The sequence below is a fragment of the Cyanistes caeruleus genome, chromosome 34 (genome assembly GCF_971803275.1).
Source record: "Cyanistes caeruleus chromosome 34, bCyaCae1.hap1.1, whole genome shotgun sequence".
Classification (NCBI taxonomy): domain Eukaryota; kingdom Metazoa; phylum Chordata; class Aves; order Passeriformes; family Paridae; genus Cyanistes; species Cyanistes caeruleus.
Window position 1 is genome coordinate 1,636,550 of NC_141735.1, and position 21,235 is coordinate 1,657,784.

Sequence of the window (21,235 nt, forward strand, 5' to 3'; positions counted from 1 at the left end):
CCCCCAGAGCACAGCAGCCAATGGGAGCGTGGCCGCCCCTCCCCCAGCATTAACCCCGCCCCCATCCAAGTGCCTTTGGGGGGGAGGGGAATCCCCGCCCCTCCCCCTCCCCCTCGCTGGGGTCACCCCAATAAATGGTCCAAGACCCGCCTGCGTTTGATTGACAGCTGTGGGCGTGGCTTTGTGCGCATGGGGGCGTGGTTATGGAGGGGGCGTGGCTTCGTTCGCGGGGCGCGTCTAAATGGGCGCGGCTTTAGGCGGGGCGAGGCTTTTCCCGGAAAAGGCGTGGCCTCGTCCCGGAAGGGGCGGGGCGCGGCGGGGAGGCCGCGGCGGAGCCGAGCGGGGCCGGGGCCGGGCCGGGAGCGGCCGGAGCGGGGCCGGGAGCGGCGGGGCCGGGGCCGGGCGGGATCCGCCGGGATCCCCCGGGGCCAGCGAGGCGGCCATGCCGAGCAAGAAGAAGAAATACAACGCGCGCTTCCCGCCGGTAGCGCCTGAGGGGGGACACGGGCCGGGGCGGGGTCGCCATGGCAACGGGGAGGGCGGGGAACAGGGGGGTTACCATGGCAACGCGGAGGGCGGGGGCGGGAGGGTCACCGTGGGAACGGAGAGGGCGGGGCGGGGGCTGATGGGTGGGCGGGGCTTGGGGGCTTGGGAGCCACCTGAGGGTGCAGGTGGGGGCGTGGCCTGGGGTGGGCGGGGCTCTCCAGGTTGGGGGGGCTCAGGTGAGGGTGAGGCTCAGGTGGGGGCGAGGCTCTCCAGGTGAGGGGGGCTCAGGTGAGGGCGGGCTCAGGTGAGGGTGGGGCTCAGGTGAGGGCGGGGCTCAGGTGAGGGTGAGGCTCAGGTGAAGGTGGGGCTCAGGTGAGGGTGGGGCTCAGGTGAGGGCGGGGCTCAGGTGAGGGTGAGGCTCAGGTGAGGGCGGGGTCAGGTGAGGGTGAGGCTCAGGTGAGGGCGGGGTCTGTGGCAGGCGCGGATTAAGAAGATCATGCAGACGGACGAGGAGATCGGGAAGGTGGCAGCCGCCGTCCCCGTCATCATCTGTATCCTCTGGCACACCTGGGCCCCGCCCCAGGACCCCGCCCTGCTCACCTGGACACCCCCAGGACCCCGCCCTGCTCACCTGGGCACCCCTGGGACCCTTCCCTGCTCACCTGGGCACCTCCAGGACCCCGCCCTGCTCACCTGGGCAGCCCCACCCTGCACAGCTCAGCCCCCCAGGTGCCCCTACCTGTGACACACCTGAGTCTGCCCATGCTGGACACCTGGGGGATGTTGAGGGGGAAGTCACCTGTGTCCCTTGGGTGTCACCTGTGTCCCTGGGGGGCTCAGGAGGGGTCACCTGCGTACCTGGGGGTGTCACCTGCGTACCTGGGGGTGTCACCTGTGTCCCCGGGGGGTGTCACCTGTGTCCCTTGGGTGTCACCTGTGTCCCCGGGGTGTCACCTGTGTCCCCGGGGTGTCACCTGTGTACCTGGCCGTCCTTAGCGTGGCAGCGCGGGCGCTGGAGCTGTTCTTGGAGTCGCTGCTGCGCAAGGCCTGTCACGTGACTCAGTCCCGCAATGCCAAAACCATGACGACGTCACACCTGTGAGTGCCTCACCTGTTCCCACCCATCCCCACCTGTCCAGCACACCTGGGGCACCTTTGGGAGGTGGAGAAGGGTCCATGACACACCTGAGGCACCTTTTGGGGCTGGGTGTGGCCTGCCACAGGTGTGTTGGGTGTGGCTGGGTGGGTGTGGCCAGTCCCGGGTGTGTTGGGCGTGGCCGGGTAGGTGTGGTTGGATGGGTGTGGTCTGTCCCAGGTGTGTTGGGTGTGGCTGGATGGGTGTAGCCAGCCCCGGGTGTGTTGGGTGTGGCTGGGTGGGTGTGGTCAGTCCCAGGTGTGTTGGGTGTGGCTGGGTGGGTGTAGCCAGTCCCAGGTGTGTTGGGCGTGGCTGGATGGGTGTAGCCAGTCCCGGGTGTGTTGGGCGTGGTTGGATGGGTGTAGCCAGTCCCAGGTGTGTTGGGTGTGGCTGGGTGGGTGTGGTTGGATGGGCGTGGTCTGTCCCAGGTATGTCAGGTGTGGCTGGATGGGTGTAGCCAGTCCCGGGTGTGTTGGGTGTGGCTGGGTGGGTGTGGTTGGATGGGCGTGGTCAGTCCCAGGTGTGTTGGGTGTGGCCAGATGGGTGTAGCCAGTCCCGGGTGTGTTGAGCGTGGCTGGGCAGGGTGTGGGCGTGGCCGGGCAGGTGTGGGCGTGGTCTGAGGCCCCGCCCACAGGAAGCAGTGCATCGAGCTGGAGCAGCAGTTCGACTTCCTCAAGGACCTGGTGGCCGCCGTGCCCGACATGCAGGGGGACGGTGACGACCCCCACGGTGACGGCGAGAGGGGACCCCGCAGGTGAGGCAGCACCTGGGGACACCTGGGGACACCCCTGGGCACACCTGGGGGACACCTGGGGACACCTGGGGACATGCCCACGTACCTGGGGACATCCTTGGGAAAGGCAGGGGGATACCTGAGATCACCCCTGGGTACCTGGGGAACACCTGGGGACATTCCTGGGTACTTGGAGGACACCTGGGAAACCAGAGGGACACCTGGGGTCACATCTGGGTACTTGGGGGACAACCCTGGGTATCTGGGGACATCCCTGGGTACCTGGGGACACCTGGGGACACCCCTGGGTACCTGGGGACACCCCTGGCACACTGGGGGGACACCCTGGGGTATTTGGGGGACACCTGTGGAGCCCTGAGGGTCCCCTTGGGCACCTGAGGGAGGTGGTGGCATACCTGAGGGACACCTTGGGATACTTTTGGGACAGCCCTGGACACCTGGGGGGGGGGTCCTGGGGTACTTGGGGGGGGTCTTGGGGTACCTGGGGAGGGTCTTCGGGTACCTGGGGGACACCCTGGGACACCTGGGGGACCCCCCAAGTTCCTCTGGGACACCCCTGGGAGAGCCTCGTCATACCTGAGCTCCCTGAGGGGAGGGTCAGGAGGGGTTTTGGGGTGCAGGGGGGTCCCTGAGGAGGGGATTTGGGGTCTGGGGGTGTCTCTGATGTGGGGGGGGTCTCTTTCAGGGGGCGCCGCCCGGGCAGTGGCCGCAAGAACGGGGGTCCCGGAGCCAAGGGGACCCCGAAACAGTCGGGGACAGACTCAGAGCAGGAGGTGGGGGGAATTTGGGGGGTCCTGGGTGGGTTTTGGGGGTACTGGACCCCTGAATCTCCTCTGGGGGGGGTCTGGGGGGCTTTGTGTGACCCGGGGTGAGTTTGGGGGTCCCCCCTGAAGGGGGGGGGGGCTGTACCTGGTTGTGGGGTCACCTCCGTGGGGGGGATTTGGGGTTTCTGGGACCCTCTGGGGGGGTTTTGGGGATCCCCTGGGGATGGGGAGGGGTCTGGGGTCCCCTGATTGCCCCCCCGGTCCCCCCAGGAGGACTCTGAGGACAGCGACAGCGACGGGGACGAGGAGACGCCGCAGCCCCCCCCGGCCCCGCCCCCACTCACCTTCGCCAGGTGAGGTTTGGGGGGGTCGGGGGGGGTCAGGAAACACCTGGGGCCGTTTTTGGGGCTGTTTGGGGGCACTTTTGGGGTGTTCCCCCCATCCCTGAGTTCCTGGGGGGGGTCAGGGAGGGGGTTTCGGGTGCCCCTCCCCACCTGGGTCTCTCAGGGGGGGGTTGGATGGATCGGGGGTGCCCCCTCCCCAATATTCCTGGGGGGTTTTGGGGGGGTTTGGGGGATTTTTTGGGGGGTTCTCCCCCCCTCACTGACGCCTTTTCCCGCAGCCCTGGGGTTCCCTTCGCCCCCCTGGGCCCCCCCAGCCTCCCGGGGGGGCTCCCGGGGGGGCTCCCCCCAGCCCCCGGCCCCCCCCGCGCCCGGGAGGAAGAGGAGGAGGACGAAGATTACGATTCCTAGCGACCCCCACCCCAAATTATTGCCCATTTCTCCAAGATTTCCCCCCATTCCGGGGTCGGGCGCCACCTCCCAGTAGGGCCTTACTGGGAGCTGAGCCTGGCACCAGTTTGGGGGGGCTGGGGGGGTACTGGGAGCACTGGGACCCCCCCCGGCCCCAGTTCTGGGGGGGCGGGGGGGCTTGGCCCGGTCTCCTGGACCCCCCAAACACACCTGGGACCCCCCAAAAACACCCGGGACCCCCCCGGACACACCCGGGACCCCCCTGGACACAGCCGGGACCCCCTTTTTGGGGGTGGGGGAGGGGCAGAGGGGGGGTCGGGGTTGATTTTGGGGCTCTTTGGGGGCATTTGCTGAGTCGGGGGTTTTGTATCGGCTCAATAAAGTTCCTGTTTCCATACGGACCCCCCCCAAAAAAAACAACCCTGGGACCCCCAAAGCTCTGAATCCCCAAAACCCAGGGACCCCCCCCCCCCAAATTCCTGGGACCCCCTCCCCAATTCCCGTTTCCTTTCTCGACCACCAGAGGGCGGCCGAGACCCCCGTGGGACCCTATGGGGTCTATAGGGGATTGTGGGGGGGGTCTGAGGGGGTTTTGGGGGGTTTTGAGGGGGGGGTTGGGGTCTTTGGGGGTTCTAGGGGGATCGTGGGGGTCTCTAGAGGGTTTTGGGGGGTCTCTAGGGGATTTATAGGTACCTGGGGGGGGTATGGGGGGTGTATAGGGGAGGTCTGGGGGTCTGTAGGAACCAGTGAGGGATTTATTGGGGTCTGGGGGGGTGACAGGACCTGCAGGGGACCTATGGGATCCTTAGGGGCCTGGTGGGGGGGTTGTAGGACCCTAAGGGGGGGGCATAGGGGTCGAGAGGGGGTTAATGAGCTCCCCATGGCATCTGTAGGGGCTCCCAGGGCCCTATAGGGGCCTTAAAGGGATTGGGGTGGGGGTTTGGGGGGGTCTTGCAGCTCTGGGGGGATCTATAGGGGCTCTGGGGGGACCTATGGGGGCTCTGGGGGGTCTATGGCAGCTCTGGGGGGAATCTATAGGGGCTCTCCGCAGATCTATAGGGGCTCTGGGGGGACCTATGGGGGCTCGGGGGGGTCTATGGCAGCTCTGGGGGGATCTATAGGGGCTCTCCGCAGATCTATAGGGGCTCTGGGGGATCTATAGGGGCTCTGGAGCGATCCGTAGGGGCTCCCCGCGGATCTATAGGGGCTCTTCAGGGTCCGGGGGGGACACCAACAGGCGCGAGGGGGGTCCCTAAATGTGGGGAGGGGGCTCTGAGGGTGCTGATCTATAGGGGTGTCCCCTATAGGGGCTGCAGAGACCCCGGGCGGGCGGGCGGGGGGACCCAGAGGCGTCCGGACCCCCCCGCGGCGCTGGAATTCGCCCCCTTCCCCCCCCCCGGGTTAATCCCGGTGGCACCAAAAGCGCCGCTTTTCGCCTCTCGTTGTGTAACGGGAGCGAGGCGGGGACCGCGAGCCGGACCGGCACCGGCACCGGCACCGAGAACAGGTGGGGACACGGGGAGACCCCCGGGACTGGGACCGAGAACAGGTGGGGACACCGGGAGACCCCCGGGACTGGGACAGGGACGGGGACTGAGAACAGGTGGGGACACCGGGAGACCCCCGGGACTGGGACCGAGAACAGGTGGGGACACCGGGAGACCCCCGGGACTGGGACCGAGAACAGGTGGGGACACCGGGAGACCCCCGGGACTGGGACTGAGAACAGGTGGGGACACCGGGAGACCCCCGGGACTGGGACCGAGAACAGGTGGGGACACCGGGAGACCCCCGGGACTGGGACCGAGAACAGGTGGGGACACCGGGAGACCCCCGGGGCAGGGACCGAGAACAGGTGGGGACACCGGGAGACCCCCGGGACCGGTACCAGGGCAGGGACCGAGAACAGGTGGGGACACGGGGGGACCCCCGGGACTGGGACTGAGAACAGGTGGGGACACGGGGGGACAATGAGGGGACCCCCGGGACTGGGGGACAGGTGGGGTCTGGAAGAGCAAAAAGGGGATGGGGACCGTGAGGGGACCTCGGGATGGCACCAGGGGGACAGGAGGGGACAGGAGGGGACCTCAGGGGACAGGAGGAGACAGGAGGTGGGGGGGATTCCTGGGACTGGGGGACCGGTGTGGGACAACGAAGGGGGGACAGAGAGGGACAGCGGGGGGTGATGGGATGTGGTGGGGACATTGTGGGGGGACACGGGAACAGGTTGGGGACATTGTGGGGGGACACGGGAACAGGTTGGGGACGTTTTGAGGGGACACGGGCACAGGTTGGGGACATTGTGGGGGGACACAGGAACAGGTTGGGGACGTTTTGAGGGGACACGGGAACAGGTTGGGGCACCAGGGAGGGGTTGGGGACATTTCTGGGGGGGTTGGGGACATTGGGGACAGAGAGGGGAGGGGACATTGGACAGATTGGGGACGTGGTGTGGGGACACTGGGACACACGGGGGACATTGAGGGGTACGGTGGGGACATGGGTCAGGTTGGGGAAATCACAGAGGGGACATGGGACGGGTTGGGGACATTGAGGAGAATGGTGGGGACATCAGGGAGGGGTTGGGGACATCACAGAGGGGACCCTTGGGGACACGGAGTCACAGCTGGCCGGATGTCCCCATCCCTGGGGAGCTGCGCCGAGGTGGAGCAGGGACAGGGACACGCTGAGAGGGGATGGGGACATCAGGAGGGGTTGGGGACATGTGACGCAAGCGGTGACACGGTCCCCAGTGCTCACCACGTCCCCTGCCCCGTGTCCCCTCCCCATCTCTGGGTCCCCCTGGCCCCACGTCTTGGTGGCCCCATCTCAGAGCTCCCAGGGGTGTCCAACCCCTGTCCCGTGTCCCCGTGGCCCTGGGGGTGGCTGTGTCCCCCTGTCCCGGTGTCTCCATGTCCTGCTGTCCCCATGGGTGAAGATGTCCCCAAGCCCCAGTGTCCCTGTGTTTCATGGTGTCCCCTCAGCTGATGAAATCCCGGTGAGGGATGGTGATGTCCCCATGGGTGATGTCCCCATGGATGTCCTGGGTGTCCCCAAGCCCCTGTGTTCACTGGTGTCCCCGTGGTTGATGAAGTCCCCACAGGTGGTGGTGTCCCCATGGTTGGGAGTGTCCCCATGGTTGGTGGTGTCTCCACGGTTGATGTCCCCACGGGTGGTGTTGTCCCCACAGTTAATGTTCCCATGGTTGGGGGTGTCACCACGGGTGGTGGTGTCCCCATGGTTGGTGGTATCCCCATGGTTGATGTCTCCATGGTTGGTGGTGTCCCCATGAGTTGTGCCACCCCCATGGGTGACCCTGTCCCCCTGCACAGCAGTGTCCCTGTGCCTGGCAGTGTCCCCGCACCTGGAGGTGTCCCCGTGCCTGGCAGTGTCCCTGTGCCCGGCGGTGTCCCCGCACCTGGAGGTGTCCCCGTGTCCAGCAGTGTCCCCGTGTCCAGCAGTGTCCCCGTGCCCGGCAGTGTCCCCACACCTGGAGGTGTCCCTGTGCCTGGCAGTGTCCCGGTGCCCGGCGGTGTCCCCGCGATGCCGTTCGGGGCGGTGCTGGCGCAGGTTGGGGGCCTGGGCCGGTTCCAGGTGCTGCAGACGGCGCTGCTGGCGGTGCCCATCCTGCTCATGGCCAGCCACAACCTGCTGCAGAACTTCACCGCCGCCGTCCCCCCGCACCGCTGCCGCGTCCCCGCTGTCCCCAGCGCCACCCCGGCACCGCCCGGAGCCACCCCGGCACCACCCGGAGCCACCGGGGCACCGCCTGGAGCCACCCCCAATGCCACCTCAGAAGCCTCTCGTGACACCTTGAGAGGCTCCGACACCGTCCTGAGGTCTCCTGGTGGCACCTCGGGGTCACCTGCGGCCACCCCGAGGTCCCCCAATGGCATCCATGGCCCTGGTGCCACCCAGGTCACACTCGATGGCAGCCTGGGGTCCCCCGATGGCACCTGGGGGTCCTCCAACGGCACCCTGGGGGCCACTGGTGCCACACTGGGGTGGTCCAATGTCACCCTGGGGTCCTGCCAGCGCTACGTGGCCTCGCCCCCCGCCAACGTCACCAGTGGTCCCCGGGCCACCGAGCCCTGCCGTGACGGGTGGGACTACGACCGCAGCATCTACGTGTCCACCATTGTCACCGAGGTGGGGACGGGGACACGGGATGGGGAGGGGGTGGAAGTGACCACGGTGTCCATGGTGGGGACAATGTGGGGACACGGGGAGGGAAGGGTGGGATTTGGGGTGAGGTGGGAGGGATGGATGGATGGATGGATGGATGGATGGATGGATGATGGATGGATGGATGATGGATGGATGGATGGATGGATGGATGGATGGATGGATGGATGGATGATGGATGGATGATGGATGGATGGATGATGGATGATGGAGGGAGGGATGGATGGATGGATGGATGGATGGATGGATGGATGGATGGATGGATGGATGGAGGGATGATGGATGATGGATGATGGATGGATGGATGGATGATGGATGGATGGATGATGGATGGATGATGGATGGATGATGGATGGATGGATGGATGATGGATGGATGATGGATGGATGATGGATGATGGATGGATGATGGATGGATGGATGATGGATGGATGATGGATGATGGATGATGGATGGATGGATGATGGATGGATGATGGATGGATGGATGGATGGATGGATGATGGATGGATGGATGATGGATGGATGGATGGATGGATGGATGGATGATGGATGGATGGATGGAGGGATGGATGGATGATGGATGGATGGATGGATGGATGATGGATGGATGGATGATGGATGGATGGATGGATGATGGATGGATGATGGATGGATGGATGATGGATGGATGATGGATGATGGATGATGGATGGATGGATGATGGATGGATGATGGATGGATGGATGGATGGATGATGGATGGATGGATGATGGATGGATGGATGGATGGATGGATGGATGATGGATGGATGGATGATGGATGATGATGGATGATGGATGATGATGGATGATGGATGGATGATGGATGGATGGATGGATGGATGGATGGATGGATGGGTGATGGATGGAGAGGAACACAGAGAGACTGACACTGACAGATGTCTCCCTGTTCCGGCAGTGGGACCTGGTCTGTGGCTACCGGCAGCTGCGGCAGATGGCCCAGTCCATCTACATGGCCGGGGTCCTGGTGGGTGCCCTGGTCCTGGGGGGCCTCTCAGACAGGTAAAGACAGCAATGCCCCCCCCTTGTGCCTCAGTTTCCCTGTGGGGCTCATCCCTGGTGGCTCCCAGTTGCTCCCAGTAGGTCCCAGTGGTTCCTGTTGCAGGTTTGGGCGCAAGGCCATGTTGATGTGGTCCTACCTGCAGCTGGGGGTGATGGGGACGTGCACGGCCTTCGCCCCCAACTACGCCTCCTACTGCGTCTTCCGCTTCGCCGGCGGCATGGCGCTGTCCGGCTTCGGCCTCAGCATCGCCTGCCTGGGTGAGGGGACACCAGGACAGCCCAGCGCTCAGGGGTGGGGACATGGCCATGGCCTTGGAGGGGGACAACACAATGGTCATGGATGGGGACATCTCCATGGCCATGGGTGGAGACATCTCCATGGCCATGGGTGGAGACATCTCCATGGTCATGGGTGGGGACATCTCCATGGTCATGGGTGGGGACATCCCAATGGTCATGGATGGGGACAACCCAACGGTCACGGATGGGGACATCTCCATGGCCGTGGGTGGGGACAACCCAATGATCACGAGTGGGGACATCTCCATGGCCATGGGTGGGGACAACCCAATGATCACGAGTGGGAACCCCCCAGTGTCCCTGAGCAAGGACATCACTGTGGCCATGGTGGGGTCACATGGTGTGGACACGTCTGACCACGCTGGGGTGGCCACACGGACCAGCAGGGTCCTGGTGTTGTGGGGACTCCCGAGTGAGCCGTGTCCCCATCGTGTCCCTGGCAGTGGTGGAGTGGATCCCCACGCCGTACCGTGCCATCACCGTGGCCATCACCGGCTTCGCCTACACCCTGGGCCAGATCATCCTGGCTGGGGTGGCCTACGCCGTCCCCCACTGGCGCTGGCTCCAGCTCTCCGTGTCCCTGCCCTTCTTCGTCTTCCTCCTCTACTCCTGGTAGGACATTGCGCCCCTCGGGGAGGCCGCAGGGACACGTGGGGACACGGGGGGCGCTGGCCGTGCCTCAGTTTCCCCTCGCTGGCTGCAGGTGGTTGGCGGAGTCGGCGCGGTGGTTGGTGCTCTCGGGCAAGGCCGACCGGGCGGTGAAAGTCCTGCAGCGCGTGGCCACCTTCAACAACCGGAAGGAGGAGGGGGAGAAGATCACGGTGGAGGTCTGGTGGCCCGCGGTGGGGGTGGGTGGTGGTGGTGGTTTCCAGCCCCCCCAACCTCTCCTGTTCTCCCCTCCCAGATGTTGAAGTCCAACATGAAGGAGGAGCTGGCGGCTCTGAAATCCTCCTACACCGTCTCTGACCTGGTCCGGACCCCCGTGATCCGTCACATCTTCTTCTGCCTCTCCATTGTCTGGTGGGGCTGGGGGCGAGGAGGGATGGATGGATGGATGATGGGTGGATGATGGATGGATGGATGGATGATGGATGGATGGATGATGGATGGATGGATGGATGGATGGATGGATGGATGATGGATGGATGGATGGATGATGGATGGATGGATGATGGATGGATGGATGGATGGATGGATGGATGATGGATGGATGGATGGATGATGGATGGATGGATGGATGATGGATGGATGATGGATGGATGATGGATGGATGAATGGATGATGGATGGATGATGGATGATGGATGATGGATGGATGATGGATGGATGGATGATGGATGGATGATGGATGATGGATGGATGGATGGATGGATGGATGGATGGATGGATGATGGATGGATGATGGATGATGGATGGATGATGGATGGATGGATGGATGGATGGATGGATGGATGGATGATGGATGGAGGATGGATGGATGGATGGATGGATGGATGGATGGATGATGGATGATGGATGGATGGATGATGGATGGATGGATGGATGGATGGATGGATGGATGGATGATCAGACTCACAGATGGATGAAGGGAAGGATGAACACCTGGACACTCAACCAGTGACCCCACCCATCCAACCACCTCCCAACCCTCTCCTCCCCCACCTGCCACCCCTGTCCTGTCACCAGAAGGTGACAAGGTCCCCAAGGTCCCCCTTCTCCCGCCTCGCTCCAGGTTTTCCATCAGTTTCTCCTACTACGGCTTGGCCATGGACCTGCAGAACTTTGGGGTCAGCATTTACCTCATCCAGGTGATTTTCGGTGCCGTTGACTTCCCAGCCAAGGTGGTGGTGACCGTGTCCCTGAGCTACGTTGGCCGGCGGCTCTCGCTTGTGGTGGCCTTGTTTTTGGCAGGTCTGGTCATCGTGGCCAACATCTTTGTGCCCACAGGTGGGTGTGGTCTCCATCACTCTGGCCACCAGTGTCCCCTGCCTGTCACGTGACTTCCTCCGTGTTTCCAGTCCAACCACTGACGTCCCCATCCCCACATCCTCCCTCCCTGCCTCATCCCCACCTGCCCGAGGTGTCCCTACCTGGTGGCCAAGCCCTGGTGTCCCCGTGTCCCCACCTGGTGGCCAATCCCTGGTGTCCCCGTGTCCCCACCTGGTGGCCAAGCCCTGGTGTCCCTGTGTCCCCACCTGGTGGCCAATCCCTGGTGTCCCCGTGTCCCCGCAGAGCTGCAGACGGTGCGCACGGCGCTGGCCGTCATCGGCAAGGGCTGCCTGTCCGCCTCCTTCAACTGCGTCTTCCTCTACACCACCGAGCTCTACCCCACCCCCATCAGGTACCTCCCCAGCCCCACGTCCCCTCGGTGGGACAGGTCCTTGCCACCCCTCCCCGGACACCCCCTGGGTGCTCCGAGCCCCCCGTGACCCTCCCGGCGCCGCAGGCAGACGGGGCTGGGCTTCGGCAGCACCATGGCGCGCGTGGGCGGCATCGTGGCGCCGCTGGTGAAGATGATGGACGAGTACTACCCCTTCCTGCCCCCCGCCGTCTATGGGGTGGCCCCGGTGGTGGCGGCCGTGGCGGCCGCGTTCCTGCCCGAGACCCTCAACACGCCGCTGCCCGACACCATCGAGGAGGTGGAGAACAGGTGGGTGGGCAGCAGGGAGAGACGCAGAGTGGGTGGATGATGGATGGATGATGGATGGGCGGTGGGCAAGGGTTGGATGGACATTGGATGGATGATGGACAATGATGGATAATGGATGGATGATGGATGGACAATGGATGGATGTTGGATGGACAATGGATGGATCATGGACAATGATGGATGATGGACAATGGATGGAGGATGGATGGATGGAGGATGGATGGATGATGGACAATGATGGACAATGGATGAAGGATGGACAATGATGGACAATGGATGGATGATGGATGGACAATGGATGGACAATGATGGATGATAGACAGTGATGGACAATGGATGGATGTTGGATGGACAATGGATGGATGATGGACAATGATGGATGATGGACAATGGATGGAGGATGGATGGATGATGGACAATGATGGACAATGGATGGATCATGGATAATGGACAGTGATGGACAATGATGGATGATGGACAATGATGGACAATGGATGGATGATGGATGGACAGTGATGGACAATGGATGGATGATGGATGGACAATGGATGGACAATGGATGGATGATGGATGGACAATGGATGGACAATGATGGATGATAGACAGTGATGGACAATGGATGGATGTTGGATGGACAATGGATGGATGATGGACAATGATGGATGATGGACAATGGATGGAGGATGGATGGATGATGGACAATGATGGACAATGGATGGATCATGGATGATGGACAGTGATGGACAATGATGGATGATGGACAATGATGGACAATGGATGTATGATGGATGGACAGTGATGGAGGATGGACAATGATGGACAGCACCAGCCATGAAGAGGTTCAGGGTCAAGGCGCCCCTGGCTGCATTGAGGGACAGGTGGATGGAGGATGTTGGCAGAAGAACGAGCTCTGTGATTGGCCTAATGCTCAGCCTGGACCCCTCCCCCTGTGCAATGACCTCCATCTCCTCCATCTCCTCCTCCTCCTCCTCCTCTTCCTCCCTCCAGGACCAAGCAGAAGCCAGCAGGTGACCCCAAGGAGAAGATCGCACTCCAGCCCCAGGACGGGCCCCCGCTGAAGGAGGCCTGAGGGACCCTGGGGGTGGGCGCAGCCCCCCAGCCCCGGCCAGGCCAGCACCACCCCAGGTCGGGGTGGTGGGAGACCTCGGTGGTGACCGGTGACCTCCCGTTGTTGCGGGGACACCCGGGCAGGAATAAAACAGCTCTGGTGGGGACACGTCTTGGGGTCTTATCTGTGCCCCCCAGGTCACCCCCAACAGCCACGTCTGAGGTCACCTCCCATGGGACAATGCCCAAAAACTGTGTCCCTGAGGTGACTTCCAATAAGGGGATAACCAAGAACCCTTTTTTGGGGGTCATCTCCACAGGAGGACACCCCACAACCTTGTCCATCAACAAGGTGGCACCCAAGACCCCCATTTTTGATGGGACCTTGTCCAATAGGATGATGCCCGAGGACGGTGTCCCCGAAGCCACCTCAGATAAGGTGGCACCAAGAGCCATTGGATGTCACCTCCAAGACAACCCTCAGTAACCCCAAACCGACCCCATGTCCTGGTAGAGACATCCCCCAAATCCCAGAGAAGGTGGGGAAGCACCAGGATCTCCCGAATCTCACCCGGCCCTGTCCTGGTGCCGCTGCGATGCCCCTTCCCCGATTTCCGTCCCCCGAAGCCACCCCGGCCCTTGCTCCCGTTCCTGACGTGTTCCTTGGCCCCATCAATCTCCCCGTCAAAAATTAACCCCCGGCGGGGAAATGTGCTGACCCAGGCAGGGCCACCTCTGTCAGCAGCTTTCGGTCGCCTTTTGACCACTGAAATCACTAAAATTTAACCCAAAGGCGCCACCGAAGGCCAGACATTGGCCCAGGCCTGGAGACCTCCTCTCTCTGCCGTTCCCACCCTTGTCCACCAAACCTCCTGGATGACCCCTCTCCAAAACCTGACTTTTCCCCTCAAAAAAGCAATGCTGTGAAATAATAATTAAAAGAAATCAGGTATTCCTTGTCTCCTTGACCCAAATGGCTCCAGTTCTGCCCCACTTTGGGGGACTTTTGTCCCTAAAACACCTTTTTTTTTACCCCCTCCCTGGACACCTTTTTCTGCACTTTTGCCTTCTCCTGCTGGAAAACCACCAAAAACCCCCCGGAGATGTCAAACATTAACCCAACCCACCGATGGCTGGGTTATATAGGAGACCACCCCTGGGTGCTGCAGGAGGGAAGGCACCGCGTGGGACCGGGCGGCATTTTTGGGCTGAAACCCCTGAAATCCGGGGCTCTGCATGGCTGTGGGGCGTTCCCAGGCCCCGGTGGTGGCAAGATGGCTTTTGCCAGCCTCCTGGAGCACGTGGGGGGCATGGGGCGCTTCCAGGTGGTCTCGGTGCTGCTCCTGTCCCTGCCCGTGCTGATGATGGCCAGCCACAACCTCCTGCAGAACTTCACCGCTGCCACCAGCGACCACCGGTGCCGCCTGCGCCCGGAGGCCAACGCCAGCGGCCTCGACCCCGAGGCCCTGCTGAGGGTCTGGGTGCCCCGCGGGGAGCGGTGCCAGCGCTTTGTGACACCCCAGTGGTGGCTTCTGGAGGCCAACGTTTCTGCGCCCAACGGCTCTCAGCCGGAGACGGAGCCGTGCGGCGATGGTTGGACCTACGACCGCAGCGTCTTCACCAGCACCATCATCACTGAGGTGGGACGGGGAGGGGAGAGGTTTGGGGGGGTCTGGTGGGATTTTAACCCAATTCCATGGGTGGGTCCCACCTAGAGGCACCAACGAAGGGTCTGCTGCCAACACAACACTGACCTCTCCGAGCTGGAGCAACTTCTCCACTCAACCTCCGGTGGAGATACTCAGGAAGCCCCAGGAGGGGAAGGAAGGGATGGAGAATTGGTGGCCATCAACAAGGAGGTCACAAGAGGGTCACAAGGGGGTCACAAGGGGTCACAAGGGGTCACAAGGGGGTCACAGGGTCCTTGCATGGACCTTCCAGCCATGGTGATGATGGGAAGGGTGGCCAAGCATTCAGTGTCACCTCTCCATTGGCCACTCATTGACCTTACTGGCCACCACGGGTGATTTTGGGGTTCGGGAGGCCAGAGGGAACCCTGATCTCTGTCCCACGCCGTGTCCTTGTCCCTCGGCAGTGGGACCTGGTGTGCAGCTCCCGGGGGCTCAGGCAGCTGGCGCAGTCACTCTACATGGCTGGAGTCCTGGTGGGCGGCGTCTTCGGGGGGCTCTCGGACAGGTGAGGGGTGGCAGGTGGGGGGCACCACGGGGGTCGTCTCACCCTCTCTGCCTCTTCTTCATTCCCTACTCCTCTTCCTCCTCCTCACCCTCTTTTTCCTCCTCATCCCCTTTTTCTCCTCACCCCTCTCCCTCTTCCTCACCTTCCTCACTCCTTTTTCCTCCTCTTCACCACCTCTTCCTTCCCCTGCCCCCTTCTTCATCTTTCTTGTGTCTACTCCTCCTCCTCTCCACTTTCTCCTCCACTTCTCCTGCTCCTGCTCCTGCTCCTCCTCCTCCCATCTCTTCCTCCTCTTATCCTCTGCTCCCATCTCTTCCCCCTCACGCCCTGCTGATCCTCCTCCTCCTCCTCCTCCTCCCCGTCCAGGTTTGGCCGCCGCTTGGTGCTCACCTGGTGCTACCTGCAGATGGCCGCCATGGGCACCTGCTCATCCTTCGCGCCCACCTTCACCGTCTACTGCCTGTTCCGCTTCCTGACGGGCATGGCCTTCTCGGGCATCGTCCTCAACAGCGTCTCCCTCTGTACGTGACCCCCGGTTCCTGCCCTGGGCACCTGCCTGGGTGGGCTCCGTGTCCCCCCTGAACCTGTGGGAACCATCCCAGTGGTGTCCATGTCCTCCAGGCACCATCCTGGTGGCCTCCATGTCCCCATGGCACCTGTGGGTCCTTGTCCCCCCAGAACCTACCCTGGGCTCCATGTTCCTCTGGGCACCATGTCCCCATGGCACCTGTGTATCCTCTCAGAACCAGTGGGTACCATTCTGGTGGTCTCCATGTCCCCTGGGCACCATCCCGGTGGTCTCCATGTCCCCTGGGCACCGTCCCAGTGGTGTCCCCGTCCCCTGGGGTACCGGTGGGCAGTCGCGGGTGGTCCCCACGTGCCATGTCCCGCAGCGCTGGAGTGGATGCCGACACACATGCGGGCGCTGGTGGGGACCTTCATGGGGTACTGCTACACCGCCGGGCAGTTCCTGCTGGCCGGCGTCGCCTTCGCCATCCCCGACTGGCGCCAGCTGCAGCTCGCGGTGTCCCTGCCCTTCTTCGGCTTCTTCCTCTACTCCTGGTGAGGAGGAGGAAGGGTGAGGGATGGAGGAATGGAGGGATGGAGGGATGGATGATGGATGGATGGATGGATGGTTGATGGATGATGGATGGATGGATGATGGATGGATGGATGGATGGATGATGGATGGATGATGGATGGATGGATGATGGATGGATGATGGATGGATGGATGGATGGATGGATGGATGGATGGATGGATGGATGGATGATGGATGGATGATGGATGGATGATGGATGGATGATGGATGGATGGATGGATGGATGGATGGATGGATGATGGATGATGGATGGATGATGATGGATGGATGGATGGATGGATGATGGATGGATGATGGATGGATGGATGGATGATGGATGGATGATGGATGGATGGATGGATGATGGATGGATGGATGGATGATGGATGATGGATGGATGGATGGATGGATGGCTGGATGATGAATGGATGGATGGATGATGGATGGATGATGGATGGATGGAGGGATGGATGGATGGATGGATGGATGGATGGATGGATGGATGGATGATGGATGGATGATGGATGGATGGATGATGGATGATGGATGGATGGATGGATGGATGGCTGGATGATGAATGGATGGATGGATGATGGATGGATGATGGATGGATGGATGATGGATGGATGGAGGGATGATGGATGGATGATGGATGATGGATGGATGGATGGATGGATGGATGGCTGGATGATGAATGGATGGATGGATGATGGATGGATGGATGATGGATGATGGATGGATGATGGATGGATGGATGGATGGATGGATGGATGATGGATGGATGATGGATGGATGGATGATGGATGGATGGATGATGGATGGATGATGGATGATGGATGATGGATGATGGATGGATGATGGATGGATGGAGGGATGATGGATGGATGATGGATGGATGGATGATGGATGGATGATGGATGGATGGATGATGGATGGATGGATGATGGATGATGGACGATGGATGGATGGATGATGGATGGATGGATGATGGATGATGGACGATGGATGGATGGATGGATGATGGATGGATGGTGGATGGATGGAACAGTGAGGGGTGCATGGACAGGTGGACAGAGGGAAAGGTGGGAGCAGAGCTGGACAAAGAGAGCATCCAGGAATGGCTGTGTGGACAGTGGGGACATGGAGAGATGACCACAGGGGTGGGGGATCATTGCTGGTTGGATGGAGGTGGGACAGTGACAATGTTTGAGCTCCTGCGCCGTTCCCTCCCGCCCAGGTGGCTGACGGAGTCAGCGCGGTGGCTTGTCATGGTGGGGAGGTCCCACCAGGCCCTGCGGGAGCTCCAGAAGGTGGCCAGGATCAACGGGAAGAAGGAGGAAGGGGACAAGCTCGACATAGAAGTAAAGGGTCCCTTCTGGGTCCCCCAGGGTGTCCCTGGGACATTTCACAGGGGTCCCTTAAGTATCCACCCCATGGACAACTGTCCATCCATGGTCATCCATCATCCCTTATGCATCCTGTCCATCCATCCATTCATCATCACCATCTCAATGACGTCCATCATCTCCATCTCTTCCATTTCCACCCATCCCATCCATCCCTTCCACCCATCCACGAATCCACCATCTTCATCCCGCCATCCACCCATGATCCTCCAGCCTCTGTTTCCCCCATCCTGCCCAGACCTGCCCAGGTTCAAGAGGGTCCCCCGTGCCCCACCCCCATCCCAGAGCCCCCCCTGTCCCCCCAGACCCTGAGGTCCCACATGGAGAAGGAGATGACGTCGTCAGGGACACGTCACACCGTGGTTGACCTGGTCCGGACGCCGGTCGTGCGCCGCATCTCCTTCTGCCTCTGCTTCGTGTGGTACGGCCGGCGGTGGAGGACACCAGTGGGTGGTTGTCCATCCCCCTCCACGTCCCTGACCCCCCCATTGCCACCCCACACCTCCCCACATTTTCACCCCCGCCACCATGGCCCAGGTTCTCCACCAGCTTCGCCTACTACGGGCTGGCCATGGACCTGCAGAACTTTGAGTTCAACATCTACGTGATCCAGCTGATCTTCGGTGCCGTGGACATCCCGGCCAAGCTGGTGTCCATCCTCACCATCACCTATGTGGGGCGCCGCTTCACCCAGGCCGCTGCCCTCATCCTGGCCGGCTTGGCCATCCTGGCCAACGTCTTTGTGCCACGAGGTGAGGCCAGGGGTGGTGGCAGTGGTGTCCCCTCATCTCCAACCTCCCTGGGATGGCCCAGATGAGCTCAACCCATTGATGGGACCCCCAGATTGGGTGATTTTGGGTTTTTGGGGGGGATTTACCCCAAATCCTGGTTTTTGGGGTTTTCTCTTGTCAAGCGAGCCCAGCCCAAGTAGGGACACGGAGGTGACGCCCAGGTGTCCCGTTGTCCCCACAGACCTCCAGACACTCCGGACAGCCCTGGCCGTCTTTGGGAAAGGTTGTTTGGCTGCATCCTTCAACTGCGTCTTCCTCTACACAGGCGAGCTCTACCCCACCGTGATCCGGTAAGGAGGGGGCGTGGCCGGGCTGGCCGTGCCAGGGTGGTCCCTCAGGTGCCCTCAGGTGCCCTCAGGAGCTCTGGGTGTCCCACAGGCAGACGGGCATGGGCTTGGCCAACACCATGTCACGGCTGGGCAGCATCATTGCCCCCCTGGTGAAGATGGTGGGCGAGGTCTTCCCGGCGCTGCCCTTCATCATCTACGGCGCCGCGCCCGTGGTGTCGGGGCTGGTGGCCGTGTTCCTGCCCGAGACACGGAACCTGGCCCTGCCCGAGACCGTGGAGGAGGTGGAGAGAAGGTGGGGTTGGAGAGGACGAGGGATGAGGGAATGGATGGATGGTGGGAAGGGACGGAGGATGAGGAGGGACAGAGGAAGAGAAGGGTTGGGTACACGTGGGGGTGGAGAGATGGACGTTGGTGGGGATGGATGGATGGATGATGGATGGATGATGGATGGATGATGGATGGATGATGGATGGATGGATGGATGGATGATGGATGGATGGATGATGGATGGATGGATGGATGATGGATGGATGGATGGATGGATGGATGATGGATGGATGGATGGATGGATGAATGGATGGATGGATGGATGGATGGATGGATGGATGATGGATGATGGATGGATGGATGATGGATGATGGATGGATGATGGATGGATGGATGATGGATGGATGGATGGATGATGGATGATGGATGGATGGATGATGGATGATGGATGGATGGATGGATGATGGATGGATGGATGGATGGATGGATGATGGATGGATGGATGGATGGATGAATGGATGGATGGATGGATGGATGGATGGATGGATGATGGATGATGGATGGATGGATGATGGATGATGGATGGATGATGGATGGATGGATGATGGATGGATGGATGGGATGGGATGGGATGGGATGGGATGGGATGGGATGGGATGGACCAACACCATGAAAACCCCCCTGTTCCCTTCAAACCCCCACCCATCCCTCCCTCCCCACCAGGACACAATCCCAGAAGGACGAAGCCCAACACCTCCAGGTCCTGCTCCAGCCCACCCAGTCCATCAACTCCACAGGGCCCCGTTAGTGCCACCGCCACCAGGGGACCCCCAAAATCCTCAGCCCTCGATGCTCCTGCCGGATGAAGGAGCAGGATTTGGGGTTTTGGGGGGTGGAGGGGGTTCAAACCCCCCCCGAAGAGCAGAGGGACAACAGCGACCACAAGGACCCGGGTCCCCCCTCCCTGCAGATCTGGGGGGGACGCTGGGGCCCCCCGAAATCGCCGCATGGAGAAGGGTTCGGCCGTGCTGGAATAAAAAACAATAAAAGCAAAACTCGTGTGAAACGCGGCCGGTGGGGGCGGGGGTGGGGGCGGGGGTTGTTTTCCCACGGCCGCGGGGGGTCCTGCGCAGCCGGACCTGTCCCGCCCCGAAGGAAAACACGAAGCCAGCGGGACACTGCGGCCTCGGCACCGCGGGACCCCCGCCCGGCCCTTCCCCCCTCGGCCGGAGCTGCCGGGGACGGACAATCTCAGGAGAGAGTGCGGGAAGGATCTGGGGTCCCGAGGATGGGGGATCCCGAGGATCCAGAGATCCCGAGGATGGGGGATCCCAAAGAATCCCCCCCATGTCCGGGTGCCCAGGGATCCCAAAGACCTGCAAACCCTGTTCCTGGACATCCCAAAGTCCCAGGATCCCGAGGATTCCGGTGCTTGGATGTCCAGGGATCCCAGGGGCCCAAGGTCACAGGCACCAGGGTGCCCAGACATCCCAAGATCCCAGGGATCCCGAGGATCCCAAAGACCCAGGGATCCTGAGGACCAAGGACTCCGCTGTTGGAATGTTCAGGGACCCAGGATCCCAGGGATCCAGACCCCCAGGCATCCCAAGGATCCCGGCACTCTGAGGACTCAGGGATGCCACGAGATGTCCCAGAAGTGCCAAGGATCCCCAGATCCCAAGGATCCACATGTCCGGACACGCAGCCCACGCCGTTCCCTCCTGTCCCCTGACCCGGCCGGTGCCAGTCCGGGTGTCCGGCTCCCCCCGTCACCGCCCACGCTCCGCTGCTCCCGCCGCCCTCCTGCCCGGGGTCCAAGGGGCTCCCAGGGATGCGGTTCAGGGCCCCCAGGACTTTGCCTCATCAATGATCCACCCTGGAGGGGCAGAACGGGCCGGAGGGGCCGGGGGTCCCCATCTGCCGGGGTCTGGGGGCTTCCAGGGCGAGGAAGAGGATGGGTTTGGTGGGATGGAGGGTCAGCCGTTGGGTGTCTCCGGGTGGGTCCGGCGTGGTCGGCACCGGCGTTTCCGCCCCGAGAGCGTCTCCACCGACCCATGGCCGGATCCGGAG

General features: G+C 62.1%; 3 protein-coding genes across 5 annotated transcripts; all 3 read left to right on the forward strand.

The window, feature by feature from the left end:
• Positions 1 to 319: 319 nt before the first annotated feature.
• On the forward strand, positions 320 to 4,292 carry DRAP1 (DR1 associated protein 1). Its single transcript, XM_086871104.1, has 7 exons — positions 320 to 484; positions 965 to 1,037; positions 1,491 to 1,584; positions 2,256 to 2,375; positions 3,061 to 3,148; positions 3,410 to 3,492; positions 3,762 to 4,292. Exons 1-7 carry the CDS (start codon positions 443 to 445, stop codon positions 3,889 to 3,891), a joined length of 630 nt encoding a protein of 209 aa, XP_086727230.1. The 5' UTR covers positions 320 to 442; the 3' UTR covers positions 3,892 to 4,292.
• A 1,033-nt stretch (positions 4,293 to 5,325) lies between these two features.
• On the forward strand, positions 5,326 to 13,301 carry LOC111944793 (solute carrier family 22 member 6-A-like). Of its 3 annotated transcripts, none has more exons than XM_086870883.1 (11): positions 5,326 to 5,704; positions 7,245 to 8,040; positions 9,014 to 9,117; positions 9,221 to 9,375; positions 9,861 to 10,029; positions 10,121 to 10,244; positions 10,322 to 10,437; positions 11,149 to 11,363; positions 11,649 to 11,757; positions 11,863 to 12,066; positions 13,075 to 13,301. In XM_086870883.1, the coding sequence occupies exons 2-11, from the start codon at positions 7,435 to 7,437 to the stop codon at positions 13,154 to 13,156; spliced, it is 1,884 nt and encodes a 627-aa protein (XP_086727009.1). In that variant the 5' UTR covers positions 5,326 to 5,704; positions 7,245 to 7,434; the 3' UTR covers positions 13,157 to 13,301. The 3 variants fall into 3 exon arrangements, with proteins under 3 accessions (XP_086727009.1, XP_086727012.1, XP_086727011.1); XM_086870886.1 differs by having other exon boundaries at positions 5,326 to 5,398; XM_086870885.1 differs by lacking the exon at positions 5,326 to 5,704 and having other exon boundaries at positions 7,154 to 8,040.
• Positions 13,302 to 14,290: 989 nt separating this feature from the next.
• On the forward strand, positions 14,291 to 20,220 carry LOC111942814 (solute carrier family 22 member 6-B-like). Its single transcript, XM_086870887.1, has 10 exons — positions 14,291 to 14,774; positions 15,230 to 15,330; positions 15,697 to 15,851; positions 16,224 to 16,392; positions 17,649 to 17,772; positions 18,123 to 18,238; positions 18,355 to 18,569; positions 18,790 to 18,898; positions 18,987 to 19,190; positions 19,889 to 20,220. The coding sequence occupies exons 1-10, from the start codon at positions 14,409 to 14,411 to the stop codon at positions 19,971 to 19,973; spliced, it is 1,644 nt and encodes a 547-aa protein (XP_086727013.1). The 5' UTR covers positions 14,291 to 14,408; the 3' UTR covers positions 19,974 to 20,220.
• Positions 20,221 to 21,235: the final 1,015 nt, after the last annotated feature.

What these genes read in the sequence shown, in the direction of transcription:
- DRAP1 (XM_086871104.1), top strand. Translation starts at nt 443, where the DNA reads ATGCCGAGCAAGAAGAAGAAATACAACGCGCGCTTCCCGCCG. An exon ending in GGCGAGAGGGGACCCCGCAG is followed by an intron (nt 2,376 to 3,060) that starts GTGAGGCAGCAC and finishes GGTCTCTTTCAG; the next exon opens with GGGGCGCCGCCCGGGCAGTG. An exon ending in CCCCCACTCACCTTCGCCAG is followed by an intron (nt 3,493 to 3,761) that starts GTGAGGTTTGGG and finishes CTTTTCCCGCAG; the next exon opens with CCCTGGGGTTCCCTTCGCCC.
- LOC111944793 (XM_086870885.1), top strand. Translation starts at nt 7,162, where the DNA reads ATGGTTGGTGGTGTCCCCATGAGTTGTGCCACCCCCATGGGTGACCCT. An exon ending in TTCTGCCTCTCCATTGTCTG is followed by an intron (nt 10,438 to 11,148) that starts GTGGGGCTGGGG and finishes GCCTCGCTCCAG; the next exon opens with GTTTTCCATCAGTTTCTCCT. An exon ending in CTCTACCCCACCCCCATCAG is followed by an intron (nt 11,758 to 11,862) that starts GTACCTCCCCAG and finishes CCGGCGCCGCAG; the next exon opens with GCAGACGGGGCTGGGCTTCG.
- LOC111942814 (XM_086870887.1), top strand. Translation starts at nt 14,409, where the DNA reads ATGGCTTTTGCCAGCCTCCTGGAGCACGTGGGGGGCATGGGGCGCTTC. An exon ending in CAACGTCTTTGTGCCACGAG is followed by an intron (nt 18,570 to 18,789) that starts GTGAGGCCAGGG and finishes TTGTCCCCACAG; the next exon opens with ACCTCCAGACACTCCGGACA. An exon ending in GTGGAGGAGGTGGAGAGAAG is followed by an intron (nt 19,191 to 19,888) that starts GTGGGGTTGGAG and finishes CCTCCCCACCAG; the next exon opens with GACACAATCCCAGAAGGACG.